Source organism: Xiphophorus couchianus, chromosome 14 (genome assembly GCF_001444195.1).
Source record: "Xiphophorus couchianus chromosome 14, X_couchianus-1.0, whole genome shotgun sequence".
Taxonomy (NCBI): domain Eukaryota; kingdom Metazoa; phylum Chordata; class Actinopteri; order Cyprinodontiformes; family Poeciliidae; genus Xiphophorus; species Xiphophorus couchianus.
In genome coordinates this window covers 16,957,940-16,980,796 of record NC_040241.1, presented here as the reverse complement: position 1 = coordinate 16,980,796, position 22,857 = coordinate 16,957,940, and the positions used below count along the sequence as shown (strand labels likewise).

Below are 22,857 nucleotides of genomic sequence, written 5' to 3'. Positions count from 1 at the left end.
GAGTTTCTTTTGCCACATTATAAAGCAGAAACAACACAGCAATATCTCTATAAATCTGTTTCAGAAAGCTTTCAGTCCTGTTCTTTCCATTTCAATTCATAAGCCAGTCTTCCTTTCATCGGCTTCTGTTTTTTCTGATTTACCAGCTGTTGTGTAATACTGCAGTTGGCTCTTACACATCGATGACGGGAGATAAATCTATACTGTAAATCCCCTTCGGCATTGTAGTGGGCTTGGCTTCATTTTAATGGTCCCTACTTTGATTTCCTCTTTATCTGTTCAGACTGATTTTCCTATTTTCTTCTGCTTTGTCGATCCCTTTGTCTAATCCCCAGTTTGAACTGTATTTTTTATTCATCTTTGAAGTTTGTATCTTAATACAAACTTCCAGTCTGTCACGTTTTCTCTCTATCTTGTTGGTGGCAGCTACCGTTTAATCTGTTTCCTGTAAAATGGTCCTGTAACATAATGTTGTAAAACTTTAAGAGGGGTAATATATTTTGTACTTGAAGCTGGGTGTTTTTGGATGCTTGCCTAACGCCATGCATGTCTTCCTGCTTGTTCCGATTTAAAACTTCACCTCTTGTTTTATGCCTTAGTGCAAAGCAGAAACCAAAAAAACATAATTTTAAGACAGTTGAGCATATATCCTCCCATTAAAAAGCTGGTTTTTGTTTTAGTAGCCGTAACGTTGAGTGTGCAGAATTAATGTCAGCTGTTTTCATCCAGTCGTTCACCATATAGTTCTCTGTACAGCAAGCTAGCAGTTTTTTTATTGCTCTTTTAAGTGCACAGTAAATTTGTTATGATGCTTATAAGAACCAAAAACAGACCAGATGACTTCTTGAGCTGATGGAGCACGCTATTGGTAATGCTAGCACCCTTATACAAACATTAGCACTCATGCAGCGAAGGTCAACGGTCCGGGACTCAAACTTGTCGGGGACTGAGGTCTCTATGCGTCACATTCTCTGCAACAGGCGCCACAACCGCACCAGCACACTGTTTTATAACAAATGGAATATGTTTAAATTCAAGGTCTGGATCTTTTGAAGGATCCAACCAATCTGGTCAACATAGGTTGGGTTCTTCGTCGACTAAAGAACCCAGCCTAAGATCGGAAGTAAGCGACAATGAAACTGGATGAGCTAGCCTTCAGAGTTATTCTTTACCTGGGTGTATGTTCTGTTGCCTAGCAACCGTTAGTGCTGAACACCAGCTGGTAAAAATGGAGCTCAAAACTTTAGTTGTACCATATTTTCCGGACTATAGAGCGCACCTCACTATAAGCCGCACCCACAAAGTTTTTTTTTAAAAAACTGAAAACATACATATATATACACATTGCTAATTGTAACACCAATTCCTACATTAGTATCCTAATGTTAGCTCTGCTACTATTATGCTACTGATAGCATAATATCAGTAGCTATTAGCATGCTAATGATATCGCTAGCACATTCAGTGGTCTTTTAGACCGAAAGACCTTTAGCTTGCAATGCACTCACCCTAAAGTAACCATTGTGCACACCACTTAGAAAAGCAAAGCGGATAAAAACTCTGAGGTAGCCTGTGCTGTGGTCAAACTTGAACCTCAGTGTTAATCTGCGTGCTTCGACGTGACATCACGCATGATGTCTTTCAAACTGCTTCTGACAAAGCAGAAAGGAAGACAGTGAAAATAGAAACGGAGCTTCTTTGCAACACTCATCCATCCCTTCCTCTGTAACAAGAGCAGTTGTTTGGTGGGCTCTAAGACAAGATAAATGTATCGTCATATACTATAGCACTTGCAATTTTCCAGAGAAAACATAGCCTTTATCCTGTTACTTTGAAAACTCTCTGGTTTGTGCTGCGTTAGAGCTTTTTTTCTAGTTAAATCTCAGATGCCCCCTTTACTAAACTTAAATATCTGCTCTGTTTGAATTGTCTTGGCTCACCATGTTTATCCCTTCCTGGCCATCTTTGTTGAATCTTTTTTCAGACTGTATGTTTGAGGCATCACTTCACATAAAGCCCAAAGCTGGCTCCTTTAAAGTCTTTACTTGACACGGCTTTGTCTTTAAGAGGTAAACTCAGCCTGGGGAGATGCGATTCAACAAATACCTGCTCAACACACATCTTTTGTGGATTTTTAGCTTTTTGCCAAACCTGACAGTTAAAAGCTTGTGAGAGAACCGAGGAAGCAAATTGCAGGCACGAGACTTTAATGAAAAGTGTTTCAGGTTGTTTGCTAATTATCAGAATTCCTGAGCATTTTTCAAGGTCATGTTTCACAATCAATTTTATAGCCTTTGTTTGCAATTTAGTAAAATGTTTGCTCATTATTTCCGTATGTTGACCTTTACTTTGCATTGCTTTGATGTAACCTAAGCAGGTTGCTAATGACCTACTGAGTGCTTGTAAAGAGTCATTAAATTTTAGGATTTCCAAATATCCTGATTAACTACAGTCATGATAAAACTGAAATAGACCTTTTGTGTTTATGCTGGGCTTTTACTTTTCAGAAAATAATGACCATTCTGGTCTTTACCAGGTTGTGTAATTTTTTAAATCAAACAAGTTTACAACAGAATTGATGAAGACGCTGTCTGTGGCGTCTCCACCAATTTATCCCAAAGCTTGTGGAACCGCATGTAGCAGCAACAAACTGTGGCTCTCTATAGATGCTAAACAAACCCATGTAATCACTCCTCCACCACCATGCTTGACCAGGTAGAATAACGTTTTTGTGCCAGTGTCTTGTGAGATTTTCTGAAAAACATGGATTGTGCAAATATGTCCAAACATCAGTGATTTGGTCTGTCCAGATCACTACGTTTCATAAGTGCTGCGGTTCAGTTAGAAGCAACGTCTCAAAACAAAATCCTGGTGCTATTTTCTTTTTCAAGAGACGAGGCTTTCTCCTGTCATCTGTAACAAGCTGTACTTGTTGAGTGTTTCGCTAATTGCTCTGTCAAAAACTTTAACATCTAAAAGAGAAACTGAAGCCTGCAGAGTCTGAGATGGAGCTCTTGGGGTGTTTTGTTACTCCTCTGAGCCATACAAACTAAGAAAATTGCTTCAGGGAGACTGGAAGCTGTCATAAATGTGCTCAACTTGTTAATAATCTTTCTCACTGTAAAACAATGGGCTTTGAATGGTTTCATAATGGACGTATAACCCTTCCCTGATTTATTAAGCAGCAAAAATTGCTTTTCAGAGGTGATGGTTGACCTTCCTCCACCTTGGCGTTGTTAGCACACATCTGTATTTTTCAGGCTATCACACAGGCTGCTATTCCTCCTCCTAAATGTGATTGCTGTTTAATAAATGACATGGAGGAGTCTGTTTTTTCACCCCAGCAAGTTAAATTTTAAATGATTTTAGAACCTGGAGATGGCCTGATCATTTTTATTTTGTCTCCATAAATACAATCCCAAAATTTTACAATTTCTTTGTACTTTGTTTTTTGTTTAGTTCAGTTTGTCTGAGGCATTTTTGGACAAATGACACCTTCAGTATTTAGGATTTCTAGAGCTGCATATTAATTGTTTTTCCATTTTTATCCTTTAAAATAGTATTTTTGAAGATAATAGACTTGTAGTTTAAAAACAAAAGTCAAACCTTTAAAAGGTAAGCTTCCTTTTAATTTAGGGGAATGGTTACAGTACTTGGCAAGGGAATTGAAGCCTTTATTCAATTTATTCTACCTGGAGTTGCTTTACATGTCACTGGAAGGCTCATATTTATCATTGGTTTGTTTTAATGTGACATTTCATGTGGACATGTTCACCTCCATTCTCTCCCCAGTGGACATGCTTTTATTGCCCCATTACTTATCTGCTTTTATCCTATTATACAACTCAACATTTTCATTTCTTTTTTTTTTCCTCTTTAAAGATGCTTCATATCTTCTGGCATCTTTTATTTCCAGTTTAAATCCTACTTCTTCACCTTGGGGATTTTTTGTCATCTGTTCACACCTTTTCTTTTTCTGAGTCTATTTTAGGAGGTTGCATTTAAATCTCCCTTTTTCTATCTTCATTTTCTTGGTTTGTCCTGAAGGAGCGTTTTGGGCCCACCTCCTCTCTTTTTCCCCTCAGTCCCTGTCAGTTTGTCTTCTGTCACCCATCCCTTCCTTATCTCAGACTCTCCTAAGGTGATTTGAGCATAGCCTGCCATCTATCTTGCCTCACTCCCTCAGTCTCTTCTCCTCCCCCTGAGATCTCACAGCCCTCATTTTTACCTCATATTCACCTGACTGTCCCTTCTGACTCTAATTATTGCTCTTCCATTTATTTTTATATTCCCAATCAATTCCTTGTGTTCTCTGCCCCCCTCCAGTCATGCAGTTACCACCTCATACCCCTTCTCAACATTGCTTGCTGCTTAATGCCTTCTTTATAACACCTAAGGGGAGCAACAGTGAATGCCTCTAATGGTGCCAGTTGAAATCCAGAAAATGAATACTGTTGGTCTCGCCCCTCCTCGCTGCTTCAGCTGCTGTTTTCCACTAACAACAGTTCCATCAGTTTAAAGTTTCATCAGGCTCTGCTTGTAAATTCAGAGGCAGTAAACTCGGAGCACGGACATAATTCATGAACTTGGAAGTGGTATTGAACATGTAAGTACACCAAATAGCTAGAAGCCACTCTATAAATTTAGGTGCTTGTTTCCTTCACCCTCCTGAGTCAGATCTAGGTTCTGTCTTTCTGTTTAGTGCTAGATTTTGGTTTGTAAGGTTTGCAATTTTTAAACCAAATATATTAAATTTTTTAATTTAAAAAATGGTAGGCTGGCATTCAGTTAATTTTCAACGCATTTCGATTCTGAAACTTTTAACATTTTGTCATAATTTAATGTTATTTGTTGGGATTTCATGTGACAAACTGAAAAGGAAATTAGTGTTGCACACATTTTTATTCAGACTTTCAGCACATTATAGAACCACCTTTCATTGCAATTGTGGTTCATCTTTACTTCATCAAGTTACTGAAATTGTATCCCTTTAGTCAAAGCTCAGCTAGATTGGATAAAGTGAGCATTAATTTTCAAGTCTTGCCACAGATTCTTTCTTTTTTTATTGTTTAAAATTCATCTGACAAAATCTTTCCTCCTCCTTCCACTTCAAAATATATTATATTATATTGGTCTATCAAATAAGAATCCAACAAAATTATGAGACTAAATAGGACATTTGTGGATATTAAAACTTCTGCACTGTGGTTGCATCTGGAGGCTTTCATGTTGCAGAGCACACTCCATTGCGTGCTCTCCTACCTTAAAACACCCTTCCTAAATTATTCATCCCCTTGTAAATCCCTTTCTTTGCTCATTTATGTCCTGTAACTATTCACCTGTAGGGTTTTGGTGTCACACAGTGATGGGCATAAATTATTTACCACCTTTGCGCCTCCGTTTCCTCATTTGAGCTCACATTCATCCGTCCCTTGAGCTATCTGCTTGTCAGTGCAGAAAATGAACAGTTTCAATGTAAGGGATAAATATTTAAGGATCTTTGAAGGTAAACAGGGTTCATGTTTTTTATGGATAGCCTGACAAGAGTTGACTTGAACATAAAATATCAAAACTGAAACCAGAAGAAAGGCTCTGATTGCTGTTGAATATAAAGACTGACTTACCTGTAGATGAGGGTCTCGTCTGCAGTGCAGTTGTACTGTATCTGATACATCCACACAACGTACGCTTCAGAGAAACGTCCCAAATCCCATCGCACCTGAGCCGAGGTGGAGGTCACTCCCTGTACTCCAACCATCCTGCCCTCCTCCTCGCCCCCCTCGTCATCCTCCATGCTTCCTCCATCAGCCCTCTCTCCCTCAGACGATTTTCCGCTCTCTCCTTCGTTGGCCTCTCTGTCTCCTAAACTCCCACCGTCGGACTCTGCTCCGCGTCCCACGCCGTTGTTAATCCCTCCGTTTTTCCCCGTGCTGATATCCGATGAGCCCGGATCTGTCCGTAAAATCCCATTGGTCGTACTCCTGTTGTTTTTTCCGTTAACGGCGTTAACCCCAGTGTTTCCACTGACCCCGCCTCGGTGAGGCAGGGGAATTATTTTCAAATCCACCGTAGCGGTAGCTTCACCTGCTGCATTTATCGCAATACATGTGTACGCTCCATCATCCCGGGCGACCGTCACCAAGATATCCAGAGTCCCGTTGCTGAAGGAGCTGGTCCGGGAAGAGTTGGCAACAATGCGATCGTCTGGAGAAACCCAGTGGACTATTGGCTCAGGGTCTCCGATGGCACGGCATTTTAAAGTGGCACGCTGTCCCTCCAGCACCCACAGCTTGTGGGTGTGACGGGTGATGAGAGGTGGTTCGCACGTAAACTCCTCCTCGGGGATCGACCAGAAATATCTAGAAGACCAACAGAAGAAAGAGAATTATTACTTCAAGGAAAGTTTCAGCAGACTCATGGAATATTCTTTAAAGTTGTTAATATATTGATGGTTAAAGAATATCCAGCTGTATGAACACGTAATGCTACACTGAGCAAACGCTAATTAAGAACAGATGACTGTAACAGATGTTCATTTTCTCTGCTCACACCGTCTGATTTTTACTGCAATGTTTTTATGTTTTCTAAAAGGTGATGGTGGACTTTTAGGTTACAATCGACAACACACCCTGTATCTACCTGGAACATGGAGGTTACATTTCCAGTCAAAGCAGATACTTTTCTAGACCTTAGCAGTTAATTTGCTGAAATAATCTTTTATGTTCAGAGAAAGTCCTTGGAAATATTCTTGATAAGATCAGAGAAAGGACTACGAAACCCCTCATAAATTTATGAGAAACTCATAGGAAAGTACCTGGTAAGTTCATGAAAATGTCCTAGGAATATGCAGGGTAGGTCCCAAAAAAAGTTTCAGTTTCTTGAAAGTTCTAAGAATATACCTGTTAGCTTCCAGAGAAAGTCTTAGGAAAGTACCTGCTAGGTTCTGGAGAAAGTATTAAGAAAGTACCTGCTAGGTTCTAGAGAAAGTCTTAGGAAAGTACCTGCTAGGTTCTAGAGAAAGTCTTAGGAAAGTACCGGCTAGGTTCTAGAGAAAGTCTTAGGAAAGTACCGGCTAGGTTCTAGAGAAAGTCTTAGGAAAGTACCTGCTAGGTTCTAGAGAAAGTCTTAGGAAAGTACCTGCTAGGTTCTAGAGAAAGTCTTAGGAAAGTACCTGCTAGGTTCTAGAGAAAGTCTTAGGAAAGTACCTGCTAGGTTCTAGAGAAAGTCTTAGGAAAGTACCGGCTAGGTTCTAGAGAAAGTCTTAGGAAAGTACCGGCTAGGTTCTAGAGAAAGTCTTAGGAAAGTACCTGCTAGGTTCTAGAGAAAGTCTTAGGAAAGTACCTGCTAGGTTCTAGAGAAAGTCTTAGGAAAGTACCTGCTAAGTTCTAGAGAGAGATTTTGGAAAATTCCTTCTAAGATCCTGAGAAAGTTCTTGAAAAGTAGCTGGTAAGTTCAGGGGAAGTACTATCTGATTCTGTTAGTCATAAAAAGTCCATGAAAGTTCTTGGAAACTACCATGTAAATACCATGGGTATTACCATGTTTTTTGTTCTAGAACCAGCATGACTGATCCATCGGCGTTTTTAACTCCTACCTTCCAGCCAGGTGTGTAGGAGTGGCGCATGTCTCCATGTCGTCCCCTCTGATTAGCCTTCTCAGCCACAGCAGCTCACAGTTACAGTGGAGTGGGTTCCCTCCAAAATTCAGGCTTATGACAGCATTGTAGGGAGTTGGACTAATTGCTCCCGTCTGTGATCTGGTGGAAAGTAAAATGTGTGAAATTAGTTTGTATTTCTTATTTAACTTACTATATTCTGGTCCCCAGGTGATTTGGATGTTAGATAGGTATTGAGAAAATTTCTAAAGTTGCTTTCTTACGGTTTCCAAAGAGGCAAATGAAAAAATTACATCAAATTCCATATTTACCTTATTCCTTATTTTTTAAATTATGCACTCATTAAAAGTGCCATATCAATTATAACTTATTAGATTAAAGCAATAAATGGGTGCATTAGGCAGCACCCATATAGATTAAACCTTCAACAGCAAATGAGATGTTGCTTTCAGTGACTATATTCTCAAATGTTTTTTACAAGCACATACAGCTCAGTTAGACCAAGACCAAAGTGATAGAAACTATGTTGGCTAATGTACAAGCTAAACTTTTAAAGCAGCCAGGCATGGTATGGTTTATTTTAAGCTAAAATATTAAAACTCATCTGGTTTTTGCTTTGCAAGTCAATATAGGATGCACCATAGCAAACACATTTAAAAAAGCACATTAGTAGCTCAGTAGTATTTTCCCACAGAAGCCTTTTCCTTACAGAATTGAAAATAGAAATCTTAAGATGTACCTTGCAAAGAGCGGATCAGGTGGCAGAGTTCTGAGCCGGTTGGAGGTCATATCCAGCCGCGCCAGCTTATAAAGCTCTCCAAAGACTCCTTCTGCTATGTGGTCTATTAGGTTATGGTCCAGGTTCAGAGTGTGGAGACTGGCCATGTTTTGAATAGACTCCCATGGCACCCTGTAGGAATAAGATGATTTTTAGAGGGATTCCAGAGAGGCCTCTTCAAAAAGTAAACTTTGCCGTGATGGATTATCATCTGAGAGAGAAAAAATGAAAAATTATCTGAAACTAAAAGCAGGACTGGTCTCCTTGATGGCTTCCTCTCCCTTGTGGGTGGATTAACACAATGTAAGATGGTAATTTTTTAAAGGATTGTGATTAAATCAGCTGTGGTTCAGAGAAGTACTGTTCAGTGTTTTCAACGAATGACTAACAACTGAGAAATCAGACAGTAAAACATGGAGGTAGCTGTTCGTGGCCTATTGGTGTCACATTTTGTTCCTTTTTCAGATTTTTTCTGTAAAATTTTTTGTTCAGCTAGGCCTATTCCAGCTGTCCATCATTTGATGACAAAGAATGGTAAAGTTAAAGGATAATGAACAGGACTGATTTTGGTAAAGACCAAATGCAGTTTTGGTTGTTTTCACTGACTCAATGTCTTCAGCACATTATCACCATCGTTCTGCAGCTGTGAATGTTTCCACATTGTTCACATACGAGAGGCGCAAAGGCAGCTCGGAGAAAAGTCTGCATTTTGCTTTTAGCTTCGAGTTCAGGAGTTCATTAGCAGGATGTTGTACTCTGGTATTTTTCTCCCAAAACCTTTTGATGTTGTTGAATTCAGCCGATTATACGTTTATCAGTACAACCTTTGAGTCTGCAAAGCTTTTCTGCCAAAATAAAACACATAACTGGTATCATATACTTTATGAAAGATTATGCTTAAGAGAGATGCCAAATGTCATCTTGTCAAAATGGACTAAAATTACTGAGAAATATTTTAACAATGTATTAGGTTTAAATATTTTGTTTGGATTGTCAAACCCAGTCCTACAAATGTATGCTTGATGAACTGCCCAGTGAGTGTACATAAAGTTTATTCAAAGAGTAAATTTTACCAATCTTTTTTTTTTAAGACTTTGGCAGTTCACCTTGGATATCAGAGCTGCAAATTATCTCTGGGTTTAATATCTTGAGTATGAAGGGAATGAATCCAGTTTCTCTAGAGAAATGTTTTGATCCCAGTTTTTTCTTTTCATGGCAACGTCTCTAGATGCTTCACTGTCACCACTACAAACGACTAATGGCGGCGTTCGCTTTCTCTCCTCTGAGAAAATCACTTTCCAGATGTCCCAAACAAATTGGAGGGGCATTAAAAGAAAAAATAACCTTGCTTCAATCCTCTGTAGTCCATTCACTTGATGATTTTTGGAACAGATTTTCTCTTCTTTTTTGACACCTAGCTAGCATCTAAAAGCCACTGCCTTTCTTTCTTTAAACCAACTGTACCTTTCTCTTTTGCGTTCTGGAGTATTTAATAAGTCCTTATATTATTAGCAGCAGTGCTACTCCCAGTGAAGCAGTTTTAATGCAAATGTAAACATGTTTTCTTCCACTGCTTCCTTTCACAGTCACCATTCTGCTCTTCTAATTCAATCAGAATGACAGAGTGATATCAGCTGCTCTCTCCTCATTAACACTTCCCTCTGAGCTAACAATAAGATCACTGAATTGATGCTCGTAGTTCATTTTGTGGTAGTTTAGAAACGCAGTGCAGATGAGTTGGTTTTCATCAATATTTTGCAGTTATTTCCATCACATAGCAAACTAATATCATTGCAAATTACCATCATATAAACCCAAGCTGTAAATTGTTAATGGACTTTTTTTTTATTTTTTAAAAAGGCCTGTTCATTTGAAAGTGAATGCATCAAGAACATGAAAATCAAGTTGGCAAGTAATAGGGTCACAGGGTGAAACTTTTACCTTGATAAGTCAGATCTGAAGAGTTTCTTGCGTGACATAACCCGTTTCCAGAGTATTTTTTACCCATTGTGGGAGAATGCGACACGGATTCTTCAACGCTCAGAATAGACTCTTTAATAGCCACCAAGTGATTCGAGCAGCAGCTGCTTTTCTGTTCAAAACTGCAACTCTGCACTTTCAAGGTTTGGTAGAGGCCTTCGAAAGGCTGTAGTGCTCATCTTGGAGAGACAATTGAAACATTTTAATGACGACCGACAGACGACTGCTGCTAAAATGATCTGCATTGTGTGCTGCTTTGGACAGAGGAGAGGACTGTGATTATTCAGCCAAACTATTTAGCCCTGAAGAATAGCAAAGCTGTAAAAATCATCCATTGTTCTATAATGACCTTAGCAAAGTATTACATTGTGCACTCAAGTATGAACAGTATACAATATCCATAGTAATGTATAGTCATTCAGAGGAGTGAGCTTCACAATGCCTTCATTGGAGCCATAACTGAATCGAAGTGAAAGAAAATTATAACCTCATCAAAATTGATTTAGTTTTCTGAGCTTTCAGTCATCTTCTGGCCTCAGCAGTTTTAACGTTGCTTTCATAATGGTCTTCACTGACTCAGATGTTACTGGTTGTTGCTATTGTGCCTTTGGATTCTGGAGTTTTGAACCCTTTTTTATTGTTGCTTTGGATCCATATTGAGGCCCAGTTGAGGAGAAAAGACATTGTGGGCTCTGCTGTTAGTTCTGTCGATTGTGTAACATTGACAGACTGTATTACATCAAACTAATGTGCATTAATAAGATTTATCAGCTAAAGCTTGAATTCTCTTTACCTTTGAGGGAATTACATTCCACATGTAGAGAAGCAGGTAAATTAATCAAAGATTTATTTACCATCAATGACAAACATGCTTATTTACTTCTGACATAGAAGGAAAAAAAGAAACTCAGATAAAATGGGCCTACGCTGATTCTACCTTGAAACCACCAAAACTAAGTAAACTGAAGATTCAAAAGGTTGAGAAAGTTGAGTACTAACTTTTATTTGTGGTTTATTGGTTTCACAGGAGTTTATAAAAGGAGTTTTGTTCCCTAGAGTTTTGATACCACACATTGATGAGAGGTGGGAACATGACGAGGTTTGGGAACCACCTTCATTCTTTCGGCGAACCTTGGTGTAGGAAAAAAGTGCCCAGTATGGGTCAGATGGAGCCATTTACTTTCTTTGAACCACTTGTTTTAGCTCCAGCGGTTCCATTACATCCATAAATAGTCTTAGTAGGAGAAATGTTTGGCTTTTCTGCTTAACCAGCACTTCAGTCTGTTCTGTCATAAACTATCTGAATCAATGGAAAACCTTTATGGCGACTCGATATTGAATATTTGGTCTGGCTGTGCAATAAACTGGTCCAGTAAAATTATTTCCTGGTTTTGGTTGTATTTGTGTTTCTATCTCAGAACCCCAGGAAGTGGAGCATTAAGGGAATGAATCAAAGACATGACTTAAACAAATATGAGATTTTGGTAAAGATGTCAGTCTTTGTAGATAAAACCATTTCATGGTTGAAGCTGACATTTCTTTAAAGTTTTCAAAAGTCTAATCAATCTATTCATTAAGCAGAGTTTAACACAAAAATCTTATTTAAAGTTGTACTTTATGGGTTATTTCAAAAGCTTGAACAGGATAATTCATGAAGTCAACTTTGCCACATATCGACAAACACTGAATTTGTTTTGTGCATGACACTCTAAGTTAAAAATGATATTTTAGAGACTAAGGCATAAGAAGTTAGACGAGATCAAGGTCTTTTTAAGAGAGTAAGTTTAAGGAAAGAAGTTCTTGTATGTGGAAGGTGAAATCTATCTTAGTTTAGATGGTGTTATCAGATGTAGCATGAGTATTTCTAGGAAGAGACAACTATTGACAAGTCTGATGTTAGAGAATATATTTTGATTGATAAAAAAAACAAAAAATCTTACCTCCGAAGATTATTGTAGGACATGTCGAGGTCCTCTAGAGTTAGTAGGAAGTCATCAAAAGCCTCAACGGAGACTTTCACCAGCTGGTTGTTGTTGACAATCAGGTGTTGCAGGTTAGTCAAACCTGCAAGGTCTTTAGGTCCAATCGTTGTCAAGCGGTTACCTAAATAACACAATGCCAGAATAGTTTTCCTGTAAAAAGGTACTAAATTAATATTCTATACTGGAGAACTTGGAAAAATGATCATGGCTTACCATCCAGGTGCAAAGAGCGCAGACTTTCCAGGTCAGCAAAGGCCATAGGTCGAATCAGGTGGATTGTGTTCCTCGACAGTGTCAGATCAACCAGTCCGGTCATGTTGACAAAGTCATTCCCGCCCACCTCTGTTATAAAGTTGTCTGCGAGTCGCAGCTCCACCGTTCGCCGGTCGACATGCGGCGGTACGAAGAGCAGGCCTTTATCGGCGCAGAGCGTGCTGAGCGATTCCGATAAGTTTCGACACACACAGTGGAACGGGCAGGCCGAAACGACGCCCCACGTCTCCCCTGCTCCAACCAAAGAGGGCAGCAGGCAGCATGTGACCAGCGTCAGCCAGTGAAACACCGGGAAAGTGACGGATTCTGGAAGGGTTCGTTTGGTAGAGGTCCTGGGGCAGGCACAGTGGAGGAGGTGGGATGAGGAGGACAGTGATGAGATGAATAGAGGGGGGAGAAATGAGAGGGAGAGGATGGATGAAGGGAATAGAGAGGGAAGTGTTGATCCCTCTGCTTTTTGTTTTGGGTGGAGTTGTGTGCGGGGCAGGTGTAATTGTCTGCAGGGATGGAGGGGTGGGGGGACAAGCATGGTAGATCGCCTGGCTTTCCACAGACCTGCAGAAACAGAAGAGCAGAAAAAAAGACATACATTTTAGGACCACATTGATTTTTTTTCTATAACTCTTAAATGTGCTTTTATGACATACAATATTAGCATTTGTTCTGTGCTTTTTTTCTTATTGTTAGTCCTTTTAAAATGCACATATAAGCATAAATGATTTTGTTTCACAAGATATTAAAGAAAGACGTACAGTCGTGTTGACATATTTTCCCACACATTTTATACGTTCAACAAGATTTATATTGATTATAGAGTGTCTCTTTGTCTGGATTGCTCTCTTCCACTTACTCTGACTCAGCAGGATTGGAAAAAAGACTTGTTTTGCATATTTCCACTCTGAATTGTATCCACTTAGTTCTTCACACAGTAGCAGAAACATCCCATATTTTCAAATGGTACTACAATGATTGCTGTAAATTGTATACTTGAAGGCATGCGTCATTTTCAAACTTCATGTTCACATTGCATATCAGTCGCTATGTAGTCCGCTAGGCAGTGTTTTAAATTTCTAAGGTAAAACTCTATATATGTAACCCGTCTATGTTCGTCTCAGATCCAGTAGGTTGACTTCATGACAGACACACTCAGGTTCATTGTATTTATTCTCACAAAAGAGGAAAACAAAGTGGTGGTGGTTAACTTTAGTCCAGAAGCTTCTGCCCCACAGTTACCTACGGCAACAGAAAAAGGGGGAGGAGCTGTCAGTTACCGGTTACTATGGTAACCACCAACTGCCAGGAGCAGCGTAGCAAAACTTAATACACCCAACAAAAGTCTGGAGAAACAACTTGTTGACTAACAAAATAAATTCAAAGAATAAATACATTTTGACAAACTTCACATCTATAAAATTATTAAAATAAAACCCTGTTACATACCTCTACTGCCTGAGCCGACTGTATCACACTAAAGCCAGGTTTTAGCATGCTAATGTCAAACATATAGCAAGAAAACACCTCAAATGTGCATACTTTTGCTAATATTAGTGTGTCAACATGAAGACCACCACAGAAAATGCTGCTGTTCATAAATTCTTACTTTCATAGATTAGATGCCAAAATCAGGAGGCGTGCTTGTTTTTTCAAATGTAAATTTAGAAAATCAGTCTTTCATCTCTGAGTCTACATCATTACTTTAAAACAGCTGAAAATGGCTTTCATTAAAATATTGCTGAAGTGAAATTTCTTAAACATCGACACAGTTTAGCTGCCAGTTTATCTGGAGACCTGAAATGACTTATTTATATTGGCTAAAAAGGTTCAAATCAATGTTTAGTCACAATAATTAACATGTTGAAGATATCTGTAAGCAGAATTTAGAATGATTTCTCCATGAATTATTTATTGCGACATGCTACATCTAAAAACTACCCTATACTACAAAAAAATCTGATTGTATTATAATGATTGAAGTTGGTGTTATTGCATTGATGCAGTAGTCCATGCATGTAAATGTATCCTCTTCAGTGAAAATGTTTATTGGTTGAATGCAGATTTGCTCCCACAAGAAGGTTTTGAAGATGAGATATGGTAATTAAATTGTTGTTAGCCAAAAATAACAAAATTATGCTGTCTATCTCATCCAATTTAGGCATGTTTTGCTGTGTATCCTTCTGGTGTTAATTTAGACACAAAACTGAGGATACTTGACACATGATTATGAAGCACTTCAGTACTGTTCAAAATACAAAAACACCTGTTTTGTAGATCTCCTGAGAGTGAGTGAGTGAACACAGCCTTTGTGGCTGAATGTAAGCCCCAGAAGGTTGAAAAATGGTCATTCAGCTCAGAAATTTTCAAGAAGGGATTGGAAAAGCCACTTTTTCTCAAAACCGTGGACCTGAGAGCTGAATCGGGTCACACTGTAGGTCTCTGTAAGGGGCGACGCTGTAACCAACACAAAGAACCCTGTTGTACATCTGAGACGTGCTGAAAATCTGCCCGTAAACACACGTTTTGTGGCTTTGATAAGGTACAAGAATGACTCACTGAAACTCATTGGCATGCACAACAGTTGTTATAGCAACTGTAACCTAGATACAGAGTTTGACAGTGGCTGACAGTAACAGTCTCACTTCTGGTGAAAGTGGGGATGACATTTTCGAGTCGGAAAGACAAAGAGGTTCCTCTGGAGAAGGATGGCGTGTCTCTAGGGTGGTGCTGCATGCAACGTAGACCTTGGTGATTACATATTGATGTACAGTATAATACATGCAAGCTTTGAGACTTTGAGTAACGACCAGGCTGAGCCATGCATCATCCTGACTGTTACAGGCTGACACAAATTGCTACTTAATAGTTTCTAAAGCTTTGCTCTACCCATGTGAAGCTATGCGGGTTTACAATCCATCTTTGATACCAAGGCGGTGCTGCTGTGAAAGTCTCCACCCCACTCCAGATGCTTCCCATGCTTCGTTCTGTTCTCCAAATGTGAGCTCTGTATAAAACCGTCCCATTTTTGGACTCGTCTTATAATGAGATAAGAGGAAGAAAGTGATAAGACGCTCTCTGCCGGAAACGATTATAAATTTTATCTCACACTCTTAAATGTTCTCACTTAAAGCAGAGTGAGCGAATAAAAGCAAGCATTGCTGCAGTGCAGTGATGGGAATAGCTTCCATTAATTTGAGCGATCATGAATAGTCCTGCTAATGGGATGCGTTTCCCTTTGAAACAGAACATTTCAGCAGAACTTCTAACCACTGGGACATTAGTTACTGAGGAATAAAAAATGGATTCTAGCTTGATTGTAGTCATTAAAACGCTCTGTTTATATCCGCTGAGCAGAACATGAATGGTTCACTGACTCAAGTGTGTGACAACGCGTGGCTCTTTTTGCTGTTCACTAGTTGGCTCTAAAAGATTTAGTGTCTCTTATATTCTTGGAAACTGTGCAGAATACCAGGAAGTGTGTAAGGTTTTTAGGGCAACAGTCATTTCCTTATGCTTGGTGACATTAGTCTTTAAGGAGGGAAAGGAAACGCCTGCAGCAGGAGACAGTGGGGATGTGTGCGTGGGACAAAGTTATGAATGCCTGCAGTGACAGCTGGTCCTGTGGGCAGCCGATGCTGGATTAAACAGAAATGTTTATTTATATGTGTAGGTATTTATTTTAAAATTTCTTATTTTGTCACATTAAGCAAACTTGAATTGTTTTTATTGAAATTTTATGTGAAAGACCAACACAAAAAAATTATAATTGTGGCAATAAATTAGATTTCAAAGTCTTTTAAGAAGTAAAAACATGAGAAGCATGGAATATGTACATATTTGGGCCGCTTTAATCTGATACCTCTAAGAAATGACTATTTTGAAATTATTTTGATTGGAAAAGAGTCCATATGACTGTAATTAATTCACAGATTAAACACAGCATGTGTGAAAGCCTCAGAAGTTTGTTAGAAAACACTATTCAGTACCTTGAGTTTTTTGCAATTCCAGAAATCTACACAAAATCAATTGTTTTTGCAATATTGCATCATTGTGAATTTGTTGAAGATTTTCTGAAAAAATGGTCAAAATCATTGGGTTTGAGAGACTAATACCCACCTGCAGTCCATGATATTGCAAGTAACAAAAATAGATATATTCTACTTCTTTAGAGAATAATAATGTTTGTGTCAGATTTTCTGCTTGTTGTTCTTTTCTCACCTTTTTATATAAAACATATAGATTTTAAAAGATTCAATGAGGAATTCCTTGCATTTTTTAAAAATAGCAGCACAAAATCAGGCATTTTGATTGCAAAAAAGCATACAAGTATTTACAAAATCATGGAGGGACTGTTTAATGGTCAAAGTGACCAAAAAGCGTCATGAGGCCGTTCCCTTAGTTGAGAGTTCAGGGAAATGTAGTAAAAATCAGAGAAGTATACAGGAGGCCAATAGAAACTCTGTAGAAGCAGAGATCCAGTCTTACCTAAAGTTAGCCACCGGCAACGAAGGGGACACTATAATCGTGGACAAAGGTTTAACTTTAAAAATTGATTCCACAACACTAAGTAAACTTAATGTAAACTTGGCAATGCTTGGTGGTAGCAACATCATTCTGTGGGGATGCTTTTCTTTATATGGAACTGGGGAAACTGATCAGAGTTAATGGAAAAATGGATGAAGCTAAATATGGAGCACTTGTGGAAAAGAAAACATCACAAAAAAAGCTAGGTTGATGCAGGTTGTCATCTTCAAGCTGGTAAAGGAACATAAAACCAGCCAAAAAGCTAATCAAAACTTCAAATTACGCTTCACCCTCCATCTCGTCTGGGTAAGACTGAGTAAAATTGCAAAGAAAAATGGGTAAAGCTTTGTCTTTAGATGTGCAAAACCGGTGGAGACATACTCCAAAACGTGTAACGTGGACAAATGAGATCAAGTCAGGTTGATAGTCGTCCCTGAAAAGCTCCATCAGGAGTTTTTTCATTACTGTGGGGTCAAGTCGTGTCTCCACTTTCCTATCACTCGTATAGAAACCTTCCTGCTGTACATTTATCCATACTGTCTCTAATTTCTGCATCCTTGTGAAAGCCCTCATCCATCTGCCCCGGGCATGCCCGCGCATGGTTTTAACCTCCATACCTCTCCGACTCCATTAGTGTGCAGCCATGGATCGTTTCCTTCCCTTCCCTCCATCTACCTGCAGTTGCTTTCACCTGTCTCTTCATCCTTTCTCACCTTCCATCTTAGAACCGTTTTCGCCCCTGGCTCCTCTGTAAATTTCCACTTTTTCATTTCTTTGTCTCATCCCTTTTTTCTTTTCCTCACTCGTGTCTGCCCTTGAGGCAACCTGAATACGACAATGTTATCAGTCACAGCTCTTCCTCACCATCTTTTCCCACCTCCTCTTCCTCCTCCACCCCTCGTATTTTTGTCTCGTCTCTGTGTCGCTTGCTGACTCGGCTGCTGACCTCCACATCTCCTTGCCGCCTCTTGCACCTACTTTTAGTCGATGTGCGCTCGCACGACTTCTTGCACCACATCAGGTTCTTGTTGTATTCCCTTCTGCGCCCTGCCTGCGATCCTTTCTCACTTCCCCTTTCATTTATCTACTTCCTCTCCCCATCTGCCTCATCACTTGATTATCCTGTACAGTCATTTTTCTCCCTTACCTCTTCCCCACTCCTGCAGACTTTTTTTGTTTCATTTTGCACCTCTGCATCTCTCTCCCTCCTTCGTATATTGCTCTCAGATCTCATTTGCAGCCCGGGAGTGCAGCGTTGAAGCTTTCTGATGGGCGTGCACACAAAGTTGGATGTAAGGGATCCCTTCACTCGCTGATCGATGTGACCCTAAGAGATGGATCACAACCTGTCCAATTCATTTCATGTGATCTTTCTTTCCTTTTCATTCTCACCTGGCTTTGTTCTCACTCCGCTTTATCTCATATTTTCTTTATAACTGTTGTCGCAATTGATCTTTTTTGTTGTATAAACTATCTGATTGGAGGGTCAAGGTATCTCTGAATAATGATGATCCTTATTTGTTTCTCAAGGGTCAGTGTCCTGCAAATTTTTCCTTCAACACACCTGAATCAAATAATCAGGTCATTAGCAGGACTCTATGGTCTATACTCATAAAAAGGAGGTCATTTAACAATTTGACTCGGTGTGTTGGACCAGGGATGCATCTAAGAGTTGCAGGACACCGGCTCCCCAGAGGCTGGAGTGTGATATCTCTGATCTAATGCAACTATTTGCCTTCAGAAGACTTAATTGGTAAATAGATTCCTCCTGTGTGAAATTGAACCTCAGTATAAATCCAGCTTTTCTGTGAGGCCTCAGAGGTTCGTTAGGGAACAAACGGCATCATTAAGGAACACAGCAGATAAATCAGGGATGAAGTGGTGGGGAAGTTAAAATAATTTCCCTGACATTCAATATGTCATCTAAACATGTAAGGAGAATGGCACAGCTCCAAACCGATCGGGGAAGCAATTAGAACATTAATCAGAGAAGCTATGACGATATCTGGAGGAGCTGCACAAATCCACAGCTCAGGTAGAAACACTTGACAGGACAACTATTGAACTGCATTCCTGCTTTTTACGAAGGAGTGTGAAGATAAAAGCCATAAGTTCAACCACAGTCACAAAATTAGCGCTTTTAGCTCTAATGTAGCTACATTAGTTGTTTACACCACTAATGCTGGTTGATGCATATTCTACACATAACAAAAAATAGGCTTAATACGCATAACTCAGTCCGCTTTGGTAGCAGAGACGTTTTTCCAATGTGATGCTTGATATCTTTCATACTAAATACTGAGATACATCTAAGTTCTTAATTTAGCTTCTGTTTGACAATGAAATCATTTTAACTTACAGTTTGCGGTATTTTAAGCAATGTAGGAAGCTCAACAAACGTATGAGAATTGTAATTCATGAACAACATGCAAACGCTATGTGCTCTGCACCCTTAATACACCATAACCATGGTAACACTTGATGGTGGCAGCATTCTGCTGTGGAAATATGTAATTCTTGAACCGTGAATCATTTTCTGTTTACTACTTTGTGTTGGTTTGTCACATACAATTACGGTAAACTACACTGTAGTATGTTGTTGCAATTTTGCAAAATGCTAACGTTCTGTTCAATTTAAATGCAATAGTAAATTTAATTCAAGTTTAATCAGTTTAAACAGTTGCCAAAGAACTCTCAAATTTCACCCAAACCTATTATACATGCATGATAATTTAATTTTATAGCAACTTTTCAAAGACTTGTAGTTCTCTACATTTATCATTTTTGAAACCTGCTATCAGATTTCATATAAACTGACTCCAACTTATCACTGTCTGAACACTTCTGCAAATCTGGGGTTATCCGTTTCAGTTTTCCAGCACATCTGAAACATCACTGAAAATCCTTTTTCCTTCTGGCAGTTTTCTATCCTCTGTACTGCTCTTGGTTGTTATATAAAACTTTTAATTCCGATTTTATCTTTTCTTTTCTCCCTTATCTTTGGCTGCCTCTGTGCTGTGCTCGTTGTTCTGCTGCAGCAGTAAGAATTTCCCCTCTTGAGATCAATAAAATCTCGTCTTACACACTGTACTGCATGAAGGTGCAGGGATCCGTGTTTCTGTGAGCGCACAGCTGCGAAATTTTGCCAGAACAGCATCTGGCTTTAATTTGTAATGATCAACTAACCAACCTGCTACTTGTCTACACATTTTTTTTTCCTGAATGAATCCATCATTTTACTTTTACTTCAGAAAATAAAATTTCTCTGTGTGTTTTGAGGAATTTGCAATGATCTTCTAACACATGGATGTTAGAGAAATTCTCAGTCTTGCTCTCATGAAGTAGTAGGCACTAAATTAGCCCTCTAGAAACTTGATTTACTCTTTTTCACAGGAAAAGATTAAAATGACACGGCTAATCAAAGACTGTGATGCACTTCAGAAGTTAGAGAGCAGAAATTGAACAAAGACGACCGTAAAAAGGGGAATTTCTGTTGCGTTCCGAGTCGCTTTAACCTCCTCAAACTGTGCAATATATCTGTATCTACCTCAGTTTTTTTTCCTTTTTGCTCTTCTATTTTTAGAAATCTCTAGGTAGTCCACCATGCATGAGGCTTTGAGCCTCCAGAGAGCCAGAAACGGACGAATGGAGAGCAGAGAGGGCTGCATGATGTAAAAATGTGTGCTGTGAAAGGGTTTGGAGGAGAGAAAAAAACTCCTCACTACCCCCCAGGATTTGGAGCACAACTCTACTGCACCTAACGTTACCCAAACCTTTATTTCAGCCCCTGGAAGGTGTGGCCTCTGATTGTGCAGCCAAGTCCGACTAAATATGTAGCAGCTTATAGGTTCAGAAAGATAAATGTCCACTGAGTGTTTTTCAGGGATTCTTTCACACTCATTCCAAACCGGAGCAATTAAGAGATGCTTCGTGCATGACTTAAAAGCTCTAATTTGCCTGAAAGTTTCATTGGATTTCACATTTAAGGCCTAATGTAGCTTTAATTTCCTTGTTGGCCTTTAATTCTCCGTGGAACATTATAAATGTCAGTCCCTCAAAATATGTTGAGCACAATTAATGATGTTAATAAACTGCATGTGTGCTTGTGTGTGCAGTTAGTCTCCCATCCACAAATGCCATTAGCCCATAATCGACTTAAATCGACTTAGTGAATGTTGTGGTGTTTGTAAACAAGGGGATTTGTATTAGCTCTCAAAACCCACTTATCATGAGCACAGTAATCCACAGATCTGATTGGGCTGTGGGTTGCTGCGCCGCAAAAAACCAGAGAAACCCCCGACATCAAAACATCCCGAATAAGTTAATCTTTCACTGCATTTTGGTTAATTCAATTACATAAAGTACTGCATAGAAGTCTGAAATCATCCTCAGGTTTATAGATTTTCATGCAACATTTTAAAGAAGTCTCGATCAACATTTTCTCTTTGCTTCCTGAATCAAAGTTTTTGTTTGGACTCTGGATGTTTAAAGATTTTCATCAGAATTTGAATTAATCATCATAAAAGGTTCCTAATCTCAAGATATTAATGTTTTAATTAATCCTAATCACCCAAGATTAGGGCTACCAAAATTATATATTTTTTTAATTTAACTATAAGACATAACAGGCAGGTCAGTGTTGACCAATAGAGAAATACACATAATTTTGCAATTTTGCACCTGATATGGGCTTCTGTCTCTTCAAGAAGTTCCTGCTCTTCCTGACACTCTGCCTTCAGCACGTCGTCACAACAATGCTACTCGATTTATGCCGTTTATAGCCATTCTTGGGAGCATCAGACTGAGAAGTAGCTAGTATGACGAGCTCAGCAGACTCGCAGTTCCACCAGCTGTTTACTAATTGCTGCTGCCGCTAGTCTGGAGGAGCTGAGGGAGAGAGGGGTGCTCTTTGTAGACCGCAGCTTTATCTGCAATCAGCAGATTCCTAATGTAAGTAAATCCAAAGAGAAAGTTTTAGATTGGGCTATACTCGCGCCGAAGTTGTGGAATGATTTGCCCTTGCCTGTCAGGGAGACTTCTTCTTTTTCTGAGTTGAATAGTTTTCTTATAACACATTTATTTGCTGAACTGTGAGATGATTTTAGTTTGTTTCATGGTGCATAGTCCTACTCGAGGAAGACACCAGAATATGGGAACATGACCATTATAAACCAACCACAATGAAAGGAAACATTTCCCAGTGGATCTATGCTTTTAATGCAGTTTATTCCAAACTCTGATCCTGCCGTCTGAATTTTACAACATTTTCACTGTGATTTGTGTGAATTTCAGCCTCAGTTAGCGGTCTGTAGCAGAGGAAAGTGGTAAATGGTCTGGTCTAGCTGTGGCTCATCATCTTCAAATTTCATTGTGTTCAGATTGTATTCCTCATACTTTGATGGAAACAAGTGGTTATTTGAGCTACTGTTAGCTTTCATCCTCTCAAATTAGTCGTCTGCCTATTCTCTTCTGATGTCTACAAAGCTGCAGCTCACAGGGTAGTTTCTATTTTTTGTAGTCCAAGAAGATCAGCAACTTCTGAAACACTCAGACCAGCATGTCGTACACAAACACAATGTTTAAAGTTAATTTCCAGTTTTTTGTTTTGATGTTAAAGGTGAACTTCAGCCAGATGTCTTCAGTCATCCACCAACTTGCTGCTGCATGATTGGCTTATTGTGCCTTACACTTATTGTTTTGTCCTTTTGATG

General features: G+C 39.2%; 2 protein-coding genes across 3 annotated transcripts in view; one reads left to right on the top strand and one right to left on the bottom strand.

The window, feature by feature from the left end:
* pcxb (pyruvate carboxylase b) overlaps positions 1 to 22,857 on the top strand; it is a 369,757-nt gene that overhangs the window by 212,741 nt on the left and 134,159 nt on the right. The window lies entirely within an intron of this gene.
* LOC114158024 (leucine-rich repeat and fibronectin type-III domain-containing protein 4) overlaps positions 1 to 22,857 on the bottom strand; it is a 52,777-nt gene that overhangs the window by 13,527 nt on the left and 16,393 nt on the right. Inside the window, exons 3-7 of the mRNA XM_028039333.1 lie at positions 12,569 to 13,183; positions 12,314 to 12,476; positions 8,355 to 8,525; positions 7,595 to 7,756; positions 5,625 to 6,359 (exon numbers count right to left, since the gene is read on the bottom strand). Coding sequence (XP_027895134.1) covers positions 5,625 to 6,359; positions 7,595 to 7,756; positions 8,355 to 8,525; positions 12,314 to 12,476; positions 12,569 to 13,157 — 1,820 coding nt within the window. The 5' untranslated portion in view covers positions 13,158 to 13,183. The remainder of the gene's footprint in view (positions 1 to 5,624; positions 6,360 to 7,594; positions 7,757 to 8,354; positions 8,526 to 12,313; positions 12,477 to 12,568; positions 13,184 to 22,857) is intronic.